Here is a 19,909-nt window from a genome sequence, read left to right as displayed (position 1 = left end):
ACTGCTATGCAAGTCTTTCCCCTTTTGCATGGAGAATGCACAACACAACATTGAGAATGATGATGAAGGAGAAGTGAGAGTGGAGCAGAAGAGCTTAAGGAGTCATCGCTTTGATGATGGTACTCATAGTAGTAGAGCTCCCATCGTTTCTCAAACTAGCAGCAATCAAACGCTGGACCCATTGCAGGCTCCATTTCAACAGCAAAAAACAGAGAGCATGAATCAGATGCTGCTGCAAGAAAAAGACACCAAGCTGATCCATCACAAAGGGGAGGACATTATTGTCATTGAGGTGCTGCAACCCAAAGCAGAAGATGTTTTGGTTATTGAACACATTGAAATGCAAAGAAATGGTCCTGAGCAGCCGCCGTGGCAAGGTGAAGAAATGGTGGGCTCTGCAGGATTGCCATCCTCTACAGAAGACACACCAAGTGGTTCGGATAACAGGCAGGAAGTGGGATGCTTTTCGTGCATCAGAAGACCCTGATCGGCACATCTTCAAAATCCATACCATATACCACAAGGGAACCCTGTTAAATCGTTCTCTTATTGAGGTTATTCACGTTACACTCAATCCAATAAATTCATATATATGAACAACTGCATTTAACGCATGATGGCAGACATCTGGTATTAATCGGAAGCAAAACACTGACGAACAAAGGACTCAACTGCACAATAAATGTAACCAGTCCGGTATTCTCCAGTTATGTCATGTATAACGTCAGAGAACGAATGTGCTCAAGCACCACAGGGCCAGATTCGACTTGTGTGCATGGAGGGGCGTCTGCCTCCCCTCCTGTGCCATTTTTATTTATTTATTTTTGACTTTTATTCCGCCCTCCTGGCATTTCCAGCAGGCTCAGGGTGGATTTCCTGAGACGAGATAAGTGCAGAGGAGAGGCGTGCTTGCCTTAGTGTCTGGCACCATGTGTTGCAGTCAGTATATCCCATAAGCTTTATTGCTTTGGCTCACGGCCTTAGCAATTAACACAAAAATACCAACAAGGTCAGAATTATAATGCAAGTATCACAATGATAATAAATACTCTAATAGAAATCAAAATTGATAAACATTAAAACCACACAAACATTTGAGTTAAAACCAAAATCAGTTTAAGCAATTCAGCCAGACAGTCAACAAAATGCATAGATTAAAAGCTAGACTTGATTACCTTTTGTCCGATAAGAATGCCAAGATTACTTATCAAGGAGCCAGATATTGTTTGGTGATATTCAGATCTCAGAAATCATATTATACTGTAACTAGATCTGAATTCCAAATTGTTTTCCTTGTTTTATGCTTTGACATTTCTTTTTAGTACAACGGTGTTACATGATTGGTCAAATGGCCATAAATGAAGAAATAAAATGCATAGATTTATCCATCAGCCATAGTAACAGCAGATGGTTCGCTAAACTCTTTATCGCTCTTGCAACAAATTTTGTCCTTTGCATTGTTATCCACTTATTTTTTGTTGGCAGTATTTTGAGTTGCTCTATGAACCCTGTATGTAAGCAATAGTTTCTGTTGTTCTACTTCACAGGGCCGTTGTGAGGCTAAAATGAGGGAGAAAAAGAATCATGTCTGTTTCCCTCCGCCTTTTGCAGAAATGGTGGATAAAAATGTAATGTTCTATAAAAGCAAAGCAGAAGAAGAGATGTTACCCACGACATTAGGGTTGCCAGATCCTCTAACCCTTCCGATAGGGTTGCCAGGCAGAGCTCCCGGGGAGCTGCTCTGGAGAATGAAGCTCCAGCCACAGCAACAGCAGGAGGAACTGCTGCTGCTCTAACATGCCCTCATTCCAGTTTTTCGCTGGGAACCCAGGAGCAGGGGAAGGGCATGTTAGAGCAGCAGCAGATCCCTCTGTTGTCGCTGCAGCTGGAGCTTCACCAATGCGGCGGCTTTCTCCAGAGCAGCTCCCCGGGAGCAGGCAGCCCGTAGGACGCCCTGGGAGAAAGTAGCAGCTGTCTGCCCCCCAAACAATCATTGGGAGCCCTCTTGTCCCACAGGCTTGTGACTGGAGGAACGATTTGCAGAAGCAGCTTCTGCTGCCAGCTTTCTCTGGCTTTTTAGCCAGCGATTCTAACAGAGAGGGGAAGGACACTCGGACTTCACTTCTCAGGTAAACTTGCGAGAACAATCGACTGTTCTCCACGTGAAGGAAGTCACTTGTAGCTTGGCTCTTAGTTCAATTATTTAAACTTAAGGAATTCTCTAACTCTGAAGCAAAGAGCTTCGTGGGGAAGCTCAGGGTCCCTTCCAGGGTAACATTTAGTATATTGACTCTGAGCATGCTAGATTTTGCAACAATCACCCCCTGGCAGCCCTAATTGGCCAGATGGAGGGAAGTGCCAGGGAAAGTTTGCATTTTGCATTGCTATTCCTTTCATTTTCAATGTTGCACCAATCCTCGATGATGTTGAATTGGGCAAGAGGTAATGATACGGGTGTCATAATGTCTTCTGCCATACGTACTACTCTGCAGGGCCTCTGTGTAATCTGGGTACTGGTTGCACTTTGTAAGGTCCGCTGGGCTCTGGTGTTAGAAGCGCTTTGCCATGTCTGTGCAGCTCTGATGTTAGAAGCTGTTCGCGGCTTGGAATTTGCCAGCTTGCTGTTATATCTCTCAGTCTGCAGTTTCCCCTTCGCCTGGGAAGCTGGCCTTGAAATCTCTCAAACACCATCTCCGCTGTACTTTGCTTTTCATCCACTAAACTTAGCTGTCTGCTGCATGGGGGTGGTGCTAGACTGGGTTTAGAATCCTATATACATTGTGGGTGGGTAGAGAGACACCATTCCTAGCAAAAATTGTAATAGAGGATGAACTGGTAGCTCATCAGATAAAATGCTTTAACTCATGCAGTTCCTGGACTCATGCAGTGAAGTCTTCGAGAGTTACTTGGCAGAACTTTACAATGGGTTCTTTTCATATTTTCCTTTTCTAATGGTGTGTTTTAGTCCCAGAGACTGGGCTTAGAGGAGGAGCCAAGGTAGCACCAGCAGGTTCAGCCATGTTGGGGATGGTGGCAGTAAAAGCTCCTAGAGTAGGAAAAAATGTTGCCAGATTCCCATAAGTTAGTTTTTACAAAATAGTCTCATATATTTAAAGCGCCCAGTGCCTAAATGTGATATCCAAAATTCTTACCAATATTTTATAAACATGAATTATACAAAGTTCTAACATCTAAATTACAAAAGTGAATAGCCACATGATGACCAATGTTTCTTTAAGGATGTCCTGCGGAAATAATCAAGTCCTCTCAAGCACGTATATTCCTTTCTTCGAAGACTGCAGACTCCGTTGTGGAAATTGTAAGTGGATAACAAAAACAACGTCCAGTCTATAGGTTATTGTGGAGAATATGAAGAAAAAATTATATGCCGTCCCTAATATGCCGTCCGTCTTCACTCTCTAGACATCTATAGACATAGCTGCAAGAAGCCACACATGCCCAATAAGGCTTTCTGAAATCTCAGGAAGTCTTATTGAGCTTGTGTGGCTTGTCCCTTTGTGTTTAAAAAAAGCCAGAGGGGAGGGGTGTGTGAAGAGGATAGGAATATTAGGTGCTTCAGCTTCTGGATCAGAGATGGGGTTATGGCAAGGGTCAAACTCCTGGAGAGGCAGATAGCGTTGGAAGAGGAGGATTCAGCGCTGTCCCTTTCCTCAGGTTTCTGAGGGGGACAAACCAATGCTCTGACTATCCCTTTGATATGTAGATCACTACTCGCAGGATTTCCCCCTCTTCTTTTCCTTCTCACTCTTCCTGGTTTCGGTCCAGACACCATCTCTCACTTCCTTCCTCCATCTTGCAGGACTTGTCCTAGCATCCATGTGCATTCTTATACTAGATAGGTAGACTGAATCTATCTCTCCTCCTTTCCTATCAGAATATGGAGTTCCTAGAATAAAGAACTCTTATTTCCTTTCTAAGTATAAGCAAGTGTATGCTTTGTTATTTTCTCTCCTGCACACACACCAGCCAGCAGAAGTGACCTCAGAATCACCTATAATCATGCTTCCACTGCTAAACGATAAACTCTGCTAATGGCCCAAACATGGAATCCTTTAATTAGGCTTCTGGGGCCAACATACGATTTATTTCTCAGATTGTTCCCCCACCCACCACCAATCTGCCTATGATCACTGCCTTACCTAATTGTGGGACCAGCTATGGCCACCTCTGTCATAGAAGGACAATTGGTTTGAGACAAACCAGCACTTTGTAGAACCGCTCAACTTTTTGAAATTGGTCCTGCCTGGAGTTGCCATCCTCCAAGTGGTGCCTAGAGTCCACCCAGAATTACAGCTGATCTCCGGGCTACAAAGATACGGTCCCCTGAAGGAAATGGCAGCTTCAGCGGGTAGTCCCTCTGGAATCATATCACCTCTGATCTCCCTCTCCTCCCCAAAAACTGCTTTCCCCAGGCTTTGCCTCCAAATCTCAGGAATTTATCATGCTGGTAACTTTAATTACACTCATTGGCCTTGTTCCACGACAGTCCCCTTTTGTGGTGGCACCCACTACCCTTTCTCTAAATTGAAAAAGAATGCACAAGTTCAACAGTTTTGCAGAACCCTGCCCTTAGGAAAGACCTGAGTGGGTCACTGTAGTGTATTCTTGTTGGAGAATCTCAGTTCCCTCATTGGCAACATTGCAAGAGATAGATCGCCATCATCCTGCCATAGGTTGGGGCACTTGTATTAAAGCCTTTGTTTCCGGAACGCTGGGAAATGTTCTTTGCCCAGCACCTATATCATGTAATGGAATAAATTAACAATGGGTAGTCATCCTGCTAGTTACATCAAGGATGGGAACAGATCTGGGCTAGTCGTGAAAATGACACACATCTGCCCAATGGATACTTGAACCGATATCAGAGTTGCCAAAGAAAGAGTGTTTGTTCTTTGAAATGATAAACAACTTTTACAAGTGTTAATTGAGTAAGGGGACAACCCCCAATTATGCTAAACCAATGGAATGATGCTAAGTCATATGTACACATAACTAACTCAACCAATAACTTACTGAATACATAATGAACCCAAAGTGATAAAAGTTGATGTAATGTTTCTCAGACCTCTGAAGAACTATGGGTCTTCCCTCTATTCGAATAAAGTAACTCAGTTTCCTCTCCTCATTGGACTCTATCTGCCTGCTTCTTCTGAATTGGGCCTGAGGCAGAACAGGCCACGAATTTGCGTGGTTCAAAAGCAAGGAACAATCTGCTTGCTTTTATTCACTTGAATGGCTACCAGGCAGAATCTGGGCTTTGGTCTGCACTTTTTACTCAGGCAGGCCAGTTATCCATAGCAATATGCATATACCATCAACTTCTTTCCTGATTTTTTCAGGGAGGGGGGCAGGGGGAGATTGGGAGAGTATTACTGAAAAGCCATACTTTCTGATGTTCGTGGGATTTCCCCCAAGTATGCAGAAAACCCTATTTTGCTACTGTAGATTTTTCTGATTGCCATGAGGTCATCAGTTTTGCTGTTAGAGTGAATGATGTAGTGTCTGTATATGCTAAAGTTTCCACAACAGAGCTAAAGCTAGACCTTGGAAGAAGGACCGTGCAGCAAATCCGGAATTCGGGTTCTCAGTCTTCATAGTGAGCTCAGCCTTAGAACATCCACGGCGTTCTGTTTACTCGGCTTGAGGCTTGTATCTATGGGAGAGAGGACCGTCTGTTGAAAGCCACAGGTGGGTAGCCTTTTAGAAACAATCACTTAGAGAGTTAAACAGGAACTGGATTTAATGTGTGATACGGGAGCATAGAAGGTGGTGAGGTGACACTGCGGGGGTTAATATAAGGGGAAGCTATCATTTCTACTTTTTTATTTAACAACTCTGGTTAAATATCCTTCTCTGCTCCTAGGTGGTATGAGGTATGAGGTTTTTTAAAAAGCCAGTAGTCACTGAGTATCTGTTAAGATTGGGATGTGTGATGGAAAAACAAGTTTCAAAATGGGGGGCTAACCACTGAAAACGGCACTCTTCCACTCCGTAAGGTCCAGTTCAACTTTTCAAAATGTTTCTTTGTCCTTGCCAGCCGCTGTCAATGCCATGGAACAGTGCAGGGGGGTTGGGGGAACCCAAAACATGTTATCTGTAATGACAGCAGAACATGAGGTAAACTCTCCTGGAAGGGAAGAGGGAAATATAACACCGTGCTTCCATTTTCTTTCCCCCCCCTCCAAATTCTGTTTATTATTTTCAAAATCATCAACAATACAATCCATTACACCATGGTGAAGGTCTGTAAATAATAATAATGACTTTCAATTTATATACTGCCACTCAGAGCGGTTTACAAAGTATGGTATTATTGGATGTGAGGGTGATCTGGCTGTGACATCTGTCACCCCATTGATCACCAGGGTTGATTCGGCTGATCTGGCTGGCTAGGCGGGTGTCCCCTCCCTCCCTCATCACTCCATGTGCATCCCTACCGAAGCTGCGCACTCGGTGGAAGAGGACGACCATCCCAGATAGAAGGAGTGTACCATTCTTTGGTCAAGGGAATACAAAGTATGGTATTATTATCCCCACAACAATAATCATCCTGTGAGGTGGGGGAGGCTGAGAGAGTTCTGAGAGAGCTGTGACTGACCCAAGGTCACCCAGCTGGCTTCAAGAGGAGGAGTGGGGAATCAAACCCGGTTCTCCAGATTACAGTCCTGCCCTCTTTTTTTATAAAAAAAACCATTTTTATTAACTATTAACAATTAACAATCAAATAGCAAACAAACATATAAACATTACTAAACAATCATACACTACAACAACAACTGCTACAAGGAGAGTGGTTACTTGATTACACATTTTTACAGATAAACTTATTATAAAGGAAAGTATCCAGAGTTTGTTACTGTTTGTAATATTTTAGGTTTAGGTTGGAGATTATTCGTTTCTATATGATCAAAAAATGGAAACCATTTTTCAACAAAATTTGTATTTTCTGGAAAATGTTCTACATTATAAAGATCTTTTCTAAAATAAAATGATTCCATATTTTGGAAAACCAGTTCTCTAGTGTCGGTGTTCATTTTGATTTCCAAAGTGTCACAATTGTACTTTTGGCTGCTATAAAAAAAGGAATGACAAGTTCCCTTCTCATTTTAGGAATACCTAAGTCTTCCCACTGGTCTAAAAAGATTATTTTTGTGTTGAAAGGGATAACCAGTGATATCTTTAATTACACACTAAACATAGGAGGAAATTCCTAGTTGCTTTTTCAAGCCAAGAATTCTACTGCCTACAATATGATAAATAATCTATTTACAACAGATGTGCGATACAAAATTACAATAAATCATAATAAAGTCACAGTAAATATATAATTCAAAATGTAAGGTTTCCTTTCTTGGCTTGAAAAAGCAACTGCAAAACAGGCTGTCTAAAGAGCTGGCGCACCCGTTGCCAACTGCCCAGGAGATTTGGGAATTTTTCCTCCTGGAGCATACTCACCCATCGTTGGATGTCAGCGGAAATCCTGCCTAAAAACAGAAAAACGTATCAAAGAGACAATTATTGAATTCAATAGATGATTGATACTTACCTGAAAGGGACATTGTGACAATTGACTAGTAATATGATTTCTCCACAGGCTCTGGTTATGATATGAACAAACCATTGTTCAATTGTAGTAGAAGGATATTACATTATTATATATGTTATGACCAAAATATTGCTATACTTGGTTTGACCTATAAATTGTATTTATTTATACTGAGACAATCTTCATTATTGTATTAGTGGTCTCTTAGGAATTCCCTCCTTTGTTTAGTGTGTTTTGGGGACCACTTTCCCTCATTGTTATTATATCTTTAATTACATCAATCACTTTCTTCCAAAATTGTTTAATAAATTGGCATTCCCACAGTCCTGCCGCTCTTATCCACTTTGCCAAACTGGCTACAATCCAGACACTCGGCTGTTGTTTGGTGTGTGTGTGGGTGTGTGTGTGTGGATAAGTGAACAGAAATGAATCATGTCCTTGTTCCTCCCAGCTCCCTGTCATCATTATCATAAACCTTTTATTGGCATAAAATACAATAAAATAAAACAGAGAAGAAGAAAACCCCGAAAGGTAGGTGTCAAAAGGGCAATATGAAATCTCAGCCAGACAAAAACCATGGTAAGATAAAAACACAATAAAAAGGTACAATGTCAAATCTAAGTATTATAAACTCCTGCCCTTAATTTACATACATATGAAAGGAACTCAGCGACAGATGCAGTAATTTCGGGGGACTTATCAGATAACAAAAAATAATAATTTTGTTACCAAGCATGGATTTTGCAGAAGAGGGCAAATCAGATGGCGACGTAAAGAGGAGTAATGGGGACAATGAAGAGGGATATGTTGAACAGAATCGGGTTCATTGCATGAGCAAGAACAAACTCTTTCCTAGCTCCCTGTCCTGAACTGTCAGTTCCCATAATTTCAGCCCTTTAAACAGGGTTCCATAAGTGCAGATCCAGCTTTTGGATCAGAGAAGAAACCACGCATACAAGCCCAGTTTTGATCAGGCATCTGATTAAGAGAACTTGATTCTCGAAAGCTTATGCTATAATAAAATTGGTTAGTCTTAAAGGTGCTACTGGACTCTTTTTGATTTTAATAGTAGGCTGGAAATACATTAAAGTGTATCTCAACCTGGATGGGACACTCTTTATTAAAATACTTTCAGGTAGGTAACCATATTGGTCTGCAGTAGAACAGCAGGATTTGAGTCCAGTAGCACCTTAAAGACCAACATCTTCTTGATCTTTAAGGTGCTACTGGACTTTAAACCCTACTGTTCATCATTAAAAGATGCACTGACCATTTGTTCTCATGTCCTGAAAAAATTCAGGTGACCCTTCTCTTCTTCAGTAACATGGAATGATCATACAATGATACTAGTACCCAAAAAAAAATCAAGTCTTATTTGTGTTCTCTTTCAGATCATGAAATCTTCGCGCAGGGAAAGTAAATCAAAGTTTGGCTTTAAATCTACCAGCAGAGGTTCTTCAGCAAAGACAGTTGCGCTAGATACATCTAAGTACTCAAAATGTGCCATTTGTTTAGAAAGAATCCAAGATGCTACTTACCTGAATCCTTGCAACCACCGATTCTGCTTTACCTGTATACAGAACTGGTCTAGAAAAAAAGTCATATGTCCGCTCTGTAAGCAACGGTTCCATTCGTTCTTTCACATTGTGAACTCAAAAAGCAAATTTTGTGAATATGTTCTTCCTTTGAGCAATGACTCCTTTCCTCATTCCGAAAGCAGGAGAGATCAAACACTGACTTCGTCCCAAAGATCGATGTCACCACCTGACGATGGGATAGTGAACGATGAAATTAGAGGAACTCTCAATCAAACAGAGAAGGATATTTATCAGCTGATGAGACAGTTTGCGGTAACAAAGAGACCAGCTAATATAGATGTAATAACTCTTGGGAAATTTAAAACCCAAGCTGTTATTCAGTTTAGGAGAGCTCTGTACCATGCTGGCATCCTTGTTCAAAAAGCTCACAATCCAGATGTTTACCAAACGGCTTCAGCAGAATATTTTAGAAGAAACCCTGGTAGCTTTGACAGGTTAATCCCATGGTTGAAGCGAGAATTAAGAGTATTGTGTGGGAATCAGAGGTCGTTGATTCATACTTTGCAGAATTTCATTCTGAATAATATGACTCAACGTGATCTGGAAAGCAAGGAGTTTGAAGATCTCTTGCGGCCCCATTTGCGTCATTTCACCAACCATTTTTTGCATGAATTTACCAGTTTTGTACAATCGCCGTTCACTATCAAGAGGTATGATTGGAATGCCTTATACGAATGCCCGGTTCTTCCAAAGGAAGATTGCGATTCTTTCATCTCTTCCACAACTTCTGAAGATGAGCGTTCCCAGCTTCTTGACAATGATCAGGCTTCTCCGCTTGACAGTAATTTAGATGGTGGAAACCTAGGATGCTCACACTCTAGTTCAGAAAAAGATGTGTTTTCTGTAGCAGAGGGCACACAATATCCTAATGAAGAAGAAAAAAATTTAGAAGATGTGACCAGTTGTGGTACTGAAAAGGATGAACATTCATCAGACAACTTAATTCAAAACCAGCCGATAGAATTGCCACCAAATTCAACGGTACAACCATCATCGTTGCATAATCAGGCGCTTCCGTGCAAGAACAAAAATGAAGAGATAGAAGAACGGCATCCTGTTGAGACTTACAGCTCAAAGAACATGGAACCTTTTGAGGATGCCTCAAATGTATTAGCATCGGGTGACTGTAACGTATCTAATTTTAGTTGTGGAGATGCTGTGGCCATCTCCAACAGGCAGAACGTCTCCAAAGGAGAAACAATCAAATTGCAACAGTCGCTATGCTCGAAGAACTCGGGAAGCCCCTCTTCAGAAAAACAGGCAGGAAGAGACAGGCAGGCAGGCAGGAAGAGTGAATTCAAAAAGGGTGGATCAAGGAATACAGAATGCTATTGGGAGGAAAGACGTGGCGGCCAAAGTCGAGCAGGAAGCCAACATGAAAGAATGCAAAATGCAAATTATTGTAACGCTAGAGAAAGGAGACCTAGAATAGACGGGGGTAAATCGAGAACGAAATATGATAGCTTACAGCACAAGAACAAAATGATTTTGCCATTCAAAAGTGAGAATGCTGTTGCTGGGCATATAAGCAAGCCAAAGTCCCATCATTTTAGAAAACTAAGGAGCAAAGACTACGATAATTTAAGAAAAAGTCTTTCCAGCGAACCAAGCTGGAGATACCTTTATTACAAACAAGACTATGAAAGATACAGGTATGAAGAACTGTTGCGTCAAAAGGCTGGCAAACCCAGATTTTACCATCCAAATATGCTGACTGGCTCCAAGGGGCGATCATATTTCTCCCCAGAAAATAAAACATCACTCTATCAAGAAAGTCTTGCTAAAGGATGGAACTATTCAGAGATAGGCAGAAGCACAGGGAGGCCCAAGGGCAGATTTGTTGCCGCAGGGCAAGAAAGAGGATCTAACAGAAAGCTAGGTGGGAAAAGAAGACACAGATCACACCACATGGAAACTGGCTACTCAAAGGGAGGGGCAAGGTATTTTCAGAATTATGTGAGTTGCTAGAGGTGTTGCTACCAATCGCAATGCAATAAAAAGAGCATTCCCTATGAAGGGAATGGCACAGAAGACATAACTGAATGCTAGCTGAAGGCAACAGCCTCACAAACAGAAAGTCCATAAAGATAAATACAAAATGGAACATGTTGAAGAGATGCCCTGTGGGTCTTAAGAATGAAATAAAAATCTCTGTTGATTGATGCACGTATGTGTGTTGTTCAGTTTCAGTCCTATATCTTCGCAGGGTCTTGGGAACGGGCAAAAACAAATTAAAAATAAAAGAAATTATATGCACTAAAACAAAATACCAAATTAAGTTAAAGTTACTGAAGGCCTGTGTTTTGATTATATCTTGGGGAAGGCAGCCACTGAAAACAGTGAAATTGAAATAACATTATCGTTTTTTCCTGATGGATGCTTTTCCTTCATGAATATGACTTTTTTTGGCTCCAGGTGAAAGAACAGACGTACAAAAGGGGGTTTTTTGGGACAATTTTCACTGTAGCAGTTCAACTGCTAAGGTGTTAAGGTATTCTTCTTTAAAAAAAAAAAAAGCTTGTTTCTTCAGCAGCCAGAAGTGCTGCACTGAACACATTTAATAGTTGTTTGAGTTTGTTACAGAAAACTGTAGGCTCAGCAATCTGTTGAAGTCCATTTCCAAGGTATAAAAAGAGGAAAGAAAAGAGTTTGACCGTCATTGCCCTAGGATTGCCAAGCAATGTGCTTAGTTCTGCTGGTTGCGAGGTAGAAATGTCCCATTATTAGTATGCAGAAAAGTACTGAAATGAATGAGGACTACTGAGCTACTACTTGAACACGAGCCATTCTAGCTTGTAACAAATGTAAAAGCATTTTAGAGCAGGAACTATGAGTCTCTCTACACGAGACATCTGACATGTGAAGAACACGTGTCGGGAGATGCAATGGTAGCTGAGAAGGGTAATTTAAAAAGATATTGCCGGCAGCAAGACAGAGGCTTTGCTGTACACTGGAGCTGTGTGAAGAGACTGAGAAATGCCAGAGGGGAAACTTCAGCCCATTATAACCTCTCCAGGTCCAAGCCCAGGTCTGGAAGGCAGCTCCAGCCCATTTCCATTCTTGGCTGCCCTCTGGTTGTGATCCCACACAGTTTTAGATGGGAGGGGTGAGATTGAAGAGCCTTTGGGGAGCTGAAGATGAAATTGACAAACCCTTTGAGGAGTGATTTGTGCCATCTCTGTCTGTTTAAACTATATTCCCCAGGTAACATTGGGTATCCTTACACTTGACAAACATGTGCTGAGGCATGTTGTGTAGAAAGACTCTATGACTAGGTTCTATATGATAGCCACTATGAAAAATAATGTTAAATTAGACCAAAAGAGCCAGACAATAATTCCATGACATGACATTCTGTATACTTGATTATGCGAATAAAGCTTAACGTGCTTGAGAAAAACTTTGATGAAACGTATTGAGATATTCATATCCCAAACCAAATCCCAGCGTATCCTGTGGTAGAAATATGTCCCACTAAAAAAATCCTGTGTCAGACACCAAATATTGCTACCTTAGCCGGAATGAAGAGACAGACACAGGCTTGGAGGAAAAGGGCCGTTTATTAATATAACAATAAATATAACTATAACTAAGGCAAGGGCCAACTAAGCGGTACAGGTCAAGCCACGGGGTCAACCCTGGACTTCCGCCTTGACCTGTGTGGGCGAGCCCCAAAGCCCCGGGTGTAGGCCATCCATAGAATGACTGCAACCCGGCCAGCCAGGCGAATGGATCCCCCCCGCAAGCTCCTAACGCCCCAGCCGTACAGCATGAGGGAAGGGCTTGCCCCTGGGGATCCCCGCAGGCGTCTGCCAGTGCTGTGGTAGCCGTCACAAGCATACCGCACTGATGGCAGACCCTGTTCCCACATGGGGAAATGCCACTGGGTGCTCACCGGCCCGCTCCCTATTCCCGAGAATCTCCTGCCAAGGGACCTATACAGCACCACCCAGGCCAAAACCTCTACCCCAGCCATCAGTGCAAGGTAGGTGAAAAAACCCCCGCACCCAAAGCCAATATAGTGCAGAGGCAAAAAATTCCTACCTGGCTCTGAAACAGCAGCCGGCTAATTCTGCACTGAGACAGGGCGAGGTGGGTGGGCCGAAGCAGAAGGCGACTGCTGGCTGAGAAAGCGGAGCCGCCTGTAGGCGTTGGCTCCGCCCCCAGCCAAAAGACCCGTATGCCCGGGAAGGGAGTCTGCCCCTCCCTCCAGGCAAGGCAGCAATAAACGGCACCCAGCTTAAGCAGCTTTGCTGCAGCTGGGTGTGCCGAATTGCTACCTTAGCTGGAATGAAGAGACAGACACAGGCTTGGAGGAAAAGGGCCGTTTATTAATATAACAATAAATATAACTATAACTAAGGCAAGGGCCAACTAAGCGGTACAGGTCAAGCCACGGGGTCAACCCTGGACCTCCGCCTTGACCTGTGTGGGCGAGCCCCAAAGCCCCGGGTGTAGGCCATCCATAGAATGACTGCAACCCGGCCAGCCAGGCGAATGGATCCCCCCCGCAAGCTCCTAACGCCCCAGCTGTACAGCATGAGGGAAGGGCTTGCCCCTGGGGATCCCCGCAGGCGTCTGCCAGTGCTGTGGTAGCCGTCACAAGCATACCGCACTGATGGCAGACCCTGTTCCCACATGGGGAAATGCCACTGGGTGCTCACCGGCCCGCTCCCTATTCCCGAGAATCTCCTGCCAACGCAAGGGCCAAGCCTCTGCTTAGGCCCTGGCGCCCCACAGGTGGCTCAAGGCCAACCTCAGCCCTTGCCGAAAATCATCAAGGAAGATATCGTTGCCCTCTGGTGACAAGTGTACACCATCCTTCCTGTAAAGGTGGGCAAGTTCGGCCCTTATCCTAGCGTGCGGCAAGTAAATCCCCAAGCCTTCCCCCAAGGGTTTCTTCATAGCTCTGTTGGCCTTACGGCGGGCCCGCTCGACGGCCCGTGGGTCCAAGGCCTCCCGCCACACCCGGCGTTGCAGTATCTCGGACCAGAAAATAAGCACTCCCGGCCACCGGCGGCTTATTTCTCGAAGGTCATCAGTTGCCTGCAGAGACAGGGCCTTTCCCTGTATCAACCCAAGGTCATTTCCACCGAGGTGAATGACCAGAATATGCGGGGGCGGACCAGTCCGCCCCCTAAACAAGAGTGGTAACAAACCAGGCCAACGCAGGCCCCGCCGACCCAGCCATTCAACCGTGGCCACAGCACTCAGCCCCAACTGGGATCCGATCGGTGTTCTCCTGGCTTGATGGGCAGCCCAGAACACCATGCTGTGTCCGCAAATCAGGATACTGCGCTTCCCCAAGACCGACGCCGCACCTAGGAAAGAGCAGTTAGCGTAAGCAATCAATAGTGTGGCAGAGGGCGGACATAGGAGCGAAACGCGCTCGACCGCCACCTGCCCACCCTCTGTATGGCCCGCTGGGTATACCCCATAGCAGCAGCCGTAGAGGCGGCCCCAATCCGAAAAGAATGGGTACCAAACTTAACCCCTACCAGTCCCAGGTTCCCAAGGGCCTTCTCCGTAACTGCCCAAAACTGAAAACGGGTCAAAGGTGCCCCATCCTTGTGGCGGAACAAAAGCCCCTGGGCCTCCCCATGGACTCTCACATAGTCCCGCAAAGCCTGGACCGGGCACAGCTCACGGTCTGTGCAAGGCCCCAAGAGCAGGGTGGCCCCCCGCTGTTCCTGGTCCGTTTTAGACCTGCGGATCCGAATGGATACCTTGTCACCTACGAAGGAAATATCCCGTGCTAGCAAAGCCCTGTCGGAGGCATCCCTGCGGGAATGAACCACCAATTCACTAACCCGCAAGGCCCCAAAAAAGGCAACCAAAGAAGCTGCGTGAAAGAGCCGCTGCTCAAAGCGCGAAGAGCAAACCTCAGCCCAGGTTGCTCCCAGCCCCTTAAGCACCGACGGAGAAATGGGCTGCCTCTGGTCCCTAGAGGGCCCAGCTTCCCTGGACCAACCCTCTAACATCTTACGTATCCGAAAATCCCCAGTGTCTTCGCGCAGGCCACGTGCCTTGCTGAAGAAGGCCAGAGCAGCTAGCTGGCCCCTAATAGACTTGACAGAAAGGCCACGCCCCCGCTGTGCCACGCAGAATTGAATCAGGTGCTCGGCAGGGACAGGCCAAAGCTCCTGAAGTCCTACCGTCCTCCTAAACTCAGTGAACTGCCTGACAGCCCGGTCATAAGCTTTCCGTGTGCTGGGGGCTAAGGCTAACTGGATTGCCCGGCGTGCTTCTGCCTCCCAAGCTGCCACAGCTCCATGGGCATCCGCGCCGGCCGGCGATCGGCTTCTGGGGCCAGGTGCCAAAACCGTTCCATCTGTTGGCGAGACAAAGCGTCTGCCACCCCATTACTCCTTCCAGGAACGTGTCTGGCCCTAAATAATATATTCAGCTGCAAGCACTTAAGGGTAAAGGCCCGCACCAGCCTCATCACCCTAGGTGATTTTGAAGACAAGGAGTTGACCACGTGCACCACCGCTAGGTTATCACACCAGAAGTGTACCGTGCTGTTAGCAAACTCCTGTCCCCAAAGCCACACTGCCACCAGCAAAGGGAAAAATTCCAAAAATGTCAAGTCCTTAGTCAGTCCCCGCTGAGCCCAATCTGCGGGCCAGCGTTCAGCACACCAATCGCCCCTGAAATAAACCCCAAATCCCAAGGATCCCGAGGCATCAGAGGTAACCTGAAGCTCTGCTTCAAGCAACAAGTCCTCTCTCCAAAACGTCACCCCATTGAACGACTGCAAAAATACCTGCCAGACCCGAAGATCACTCTGAATGGCCTTGCTCAGTCGCAACCTGTGATGAGGAAACTGCAATTTCCCCATGGCATCACAGAGGCGCCTCAAAAACGCCCTACCCGGAGCAATTGCCTTGCAGGCAAACTTCAGGTGACCCACCAACTGCTGCAGTTCCAGGAGAGTAACCTTACTCCGACCCTTAAATCCTTCTACTCTATCCTTGAGGTCCTCAACCTTATCAGCAGGGAGCCGGAAAGACTGCTGGACTGTATCCAGCTCAATGCCTAGAAAAGTTAAAACAGTGGAAGGGCCCTCAGTCTTCTCATGTGTCAAAGGAACCCCAAGTTCCTCAGCAAGCCCCACAAAGCCAGCCAATAGCCTGGCACATTGCCCGGTACCAGCAGGCCCACCAAACAAAAAATCATCAAGGTAATGACAGGTATCAGAGCAAGCCATACGGCGCCGCAACTCCCATTCCAAAAAGGAACTGAAGCGCTCAAATGCCGCGCACGATATGGAGCAACCCATGGGGAGGGCCCTATCCATATAAAATTTTTCCTCAAACGAAAACCCAAGCAGATCAAAATCCAAGGGGTGTACCGGTAGAAGGCGAAAGGCTGACTTGATGTCACATTTCGCCAGTTCTGCACCTACACCACACCTCCGCACCACTTTGACCGCCTGGTCAAAGGATGTATAACGGACTGAACAAAGATGCTCTGGGATGGCATCATTCACCGAACCGCCCCTGGGGAAAGACAAGTGGTGTATAAGGCGGAATTCACCAGCCGCCTTTTTAGGCACCACCCCCAATGGAGAAACCCTCAAACAAGGAACAGGAGGGGCGTAGAAAGGGCCGAGGACCCGGCCCTCCGCGCACTCCTTTGCAATCTTAGCCCGTACCACACCTTCCATGCCAGCCACTGACCGAAGGTTGGCTGACATGAAAGGTTCCCTTTCGCCCCGGAAAGGAATGCGAAAACCAAACTCAAACCCGGCAAGCAGGTACTCAGCATCTCTGCGCCGGGGGTACAAACGCAACAGGTGCTTAAGGACCTTCAGCCTTACCGGGCTGGGTCCCTTTACCAGGTCCTTGCTGGTTACTACCCCCCCCAAAGCGCTTTCCCCCAACCCCTTGCCTGGACTTAGGGCAGGCTGAGTAGGGGTGGGGGCCACTGCAGGAAGGACACTCATGTCGGTACTTACAAGCCTTCCGATTGCACTGCCCCTTGGATGTGAAATCCCAACAGAGCAGCCGGGGTTGAACCTGCTGCCCCGCGGGGGCGCGGGAACCAGATGCCGGTTGGGAACGCTGAATGAGATGGCCACTGTCGGACCTATCCCCAGAATTAGGTTTGGCCGGGGACATGACCTGCAACCAAAGCTGCTGGTGCACCTGGTCCCACGGCAGGCCAGGATACATAGCGGCCCGCATCCTGAACTCCTCATCATACTGGACCCAGGCCACCCCTACAAATCCAGTGTATCCCTTGTAAATTATATCTATATATTGAAAAAGAGACACAGCCCTCCAAGGCTGCGCTCTGGCCAATACCCCGGCATAAATCAAAAAGCCCGGTAACCAATTCGACCAATTCCGGTCCACCTTTCTGCGCTTAATCTTTTCTTTATCTCTCTCATCCAGATCATCCTTATCCTTCTTCTCCAGTTCCCTGAAGAGAAGGGTAAAGACATCCACATACTCCCCTTTTAATATCTTTTCTCTGGTGGCTTGAGTTAAGTGGTCACCGAGGGGTAAAGCCGTATCCCCGAATGGTAATGCTCTGTACGGCACCATTCCATAAGGCAATTGCCAATAGGGGGGGGAACCCCACTGACATCCATAGCCGTATGGCAAGCCCCCAGTTTGGGGTGCAGAGGATGTAGAAGCACCAGGTGCCTGTTGTTGGCCATAAGAAGTCCCAGCCCCACTCTGCCAGGTTGCAGGAAGCGCTGGGGGCCAAGCAGAAACAAAGTGTTGTGTAACTGGTGAAGTGCAGCCAGGGGGCGCGGAGGCAGTGGACTGACCCCAGGGCCCCCAAGGCCAGGTGCATGCCTGGGAAGGCGGAACAGACTTACCCTCCTGCACCGCCGGCTCAACCGCTATGGCCACCTGTCCACAGTCCACAACAGACTCCTGCTCGGCTTCAGTCCCTTGTACTTCCTCAGGCGGCATGGCCACCCCCTGGCAGCTGCCAGGTTCACCACGATCAGATGCTGCTGTCTCCTCCAGAGCAGAAATACGCTTCAGGATGTCCCTCTGAAATACAGCATCAGAAACCTTTTTAGTGGGTCGACGCGCCCGAACCCCAGAGCCCCCAGGCAGAGAGCTGGCACGTGCTTGTTCCAAAGCAGCTAGCCTGTCCAGCAGCTCCTGCCTGCTGGGTCCACCATCCTCCTCGTCCGAGGAGGACAATGGGGCAGGGGGAGGCCTCTTTGCAGGACGCTTGGCAGGCTGTTTGCCCTTGGAAGGGCCACCGCCCTTTTTGGGAGGCATGCTGTGGAATTACAAAATGGCCACCAAGCACCCCCACACTCAAGATGGCCACCGATAGATGAATTAAAGCTGGCCAGAAAGCACAGCACTAAACAGAGCCACCAAAAGCCCCTGAGCAAGCCAACAGACAATTAACACCCCATGCAGCCAACACCCTACACAGGGAGGATATGAAGTGGGGGGGGGATCGAAAATGTGGACAGGCCACCCAACTAGGCCCCAGCCCCGCCGCTCTTGTAACGGCACAAGCCCCAAACAGGCTCCAAGAAGGAGGGGGGGCACTCCTCCCAAAACGGCCAAGAGGCCGCGCTGCCGCAGCGTAAAGGCCACGCAGCCGCGGCGTAAAAGCTGTGCTGCCGTGGCGCAGAGGCCGTGCTACCGCGGCGCAAAGGCCGCAAAGGCAGCGCCGTCAGGCCGCACTACGAAAGCTGCGCCCCGCCGCCGCTTGCCGCAACAATTCCTGTGCCGCCGCCAACGGCTCGGCGGCAAAGTAAACGGGAAGGCAGGGAGCCCCCAAAACGGCTCACTCCGTCCCAACCACTCCCTAGCAGCCACGGGCACGCTGCCGAGGCAGGGCCCAGCTACTGCCGCCGGGAAGCTCGATGCTCCGCAGCCTGGATGAACAGTGCACAAACGCTGCCCTCGAAAGGCTGCCGCGCGAGTCCCTCGCCGCTCCTGGGTCCACCTTCCCCTTCGGAGAGAGGGAAAAAGGCTCCTTCTCCCTCCGAAGCAGAAGGCGACTGCTGGCTGAGAAAGCGGAGCCGCCTGTAGGCGTTGGCTCCGCCCCCAGCCAAAAGACCCATATGCCCGGAAAGGGAGTCTGCCCCTCCCTCCAGGCAAGGCAGCAATAAACGGCACCCAGCTTAAGCAGCTTTGCTGCAGCTGGGTGTGCCGAATTAGTTCTAAAATAGCTGCCACTGGGTTCTTAATGTTATTCCTACTGCAATATGGCATGTACTCCATTTGCTTGACTTGGGCTGATTTCCAGCAGACGACCTGCAAGAGTTGAACTTTGAGAATTTTGATAGATTCTTATGAAGCATATCATACGAATTAGTGATTGGCTGTTTATTTCCAAGCATTACCATTAAACCTATCAATTTTAAAATCATAAAATACTCAACTCTATTGCCTGTGTAATTCTAAGATAGCAGTAAGAAGAGCAGGAATAATAAAGCACAGTTTTTCTCATTAACTATAATTAAGTTTTAATAGCTTCTACTTCAATCTTACATCAAAGACTTATTTGTACTGGTCCATTTGACAGTAAACATTTTCTAGCTTGCATGACTCCCTAAAAGTTTACATAAAGCCCTTGATGTAAAGGTATTGAACAGGTACTTGTCTTCAAAAAGTAACTAATTAAAATCCTATCTCATCATTCCTTCTTTGTCCTCAGAAAGATGGGATTAAAATTTCCTCCTATTTTAGGATCTAGACTGATTACACCAGATTTGGCGGGGATTTTTTTTACTTGGTGGCAACCCAATGTC

The 19,909-nt window shown here is 46.6% G+C and overlaps 1 protein-coding gene across 1 annotated transcript; it reads left to right on the top strand.

Moving 5' to 3' along the window:
* Nucleotides 1–8,301: 8,301 nt before the first annotated feature.
* LOC129335174 (E3 ubiquitin-protein ligase Topors-like) lies at nt 8,302–11,133 on the top strand. The gene is made up of 3 exons (XM_054987615.1): nt 8,302–8,337; nt 8,959–10,373; nt 10,407–11,133. Exons 1-3 carry the CDS (start codon nt 8,302–8,304, stop codon nt 11,131–11,133), a joined length of 2,178 nt encoding a protein of 725 aa, XP_054843590.1.
* Nucleotides 11,134–19,909: the final 8,776 nt, after the last annotated feature.

Source organism: Eublepharis macularius, chromosome 8, assembly GCF_028583425.1.
Source record: "Eublepharis macularius isolate TG4126 chromosome 8, MPM_Emac_v1.0, whole genome shotgun sequence".
Lineage (NCBI taxonomy): Eukaryota > Metazoa > Chordata > Lepidosauria > Squamata > Eublepharidae > Eublepharis > Eublepharis macularius.
This window is presented reverse-complemented; position numbering and strand designations above follow the sequence as displayed.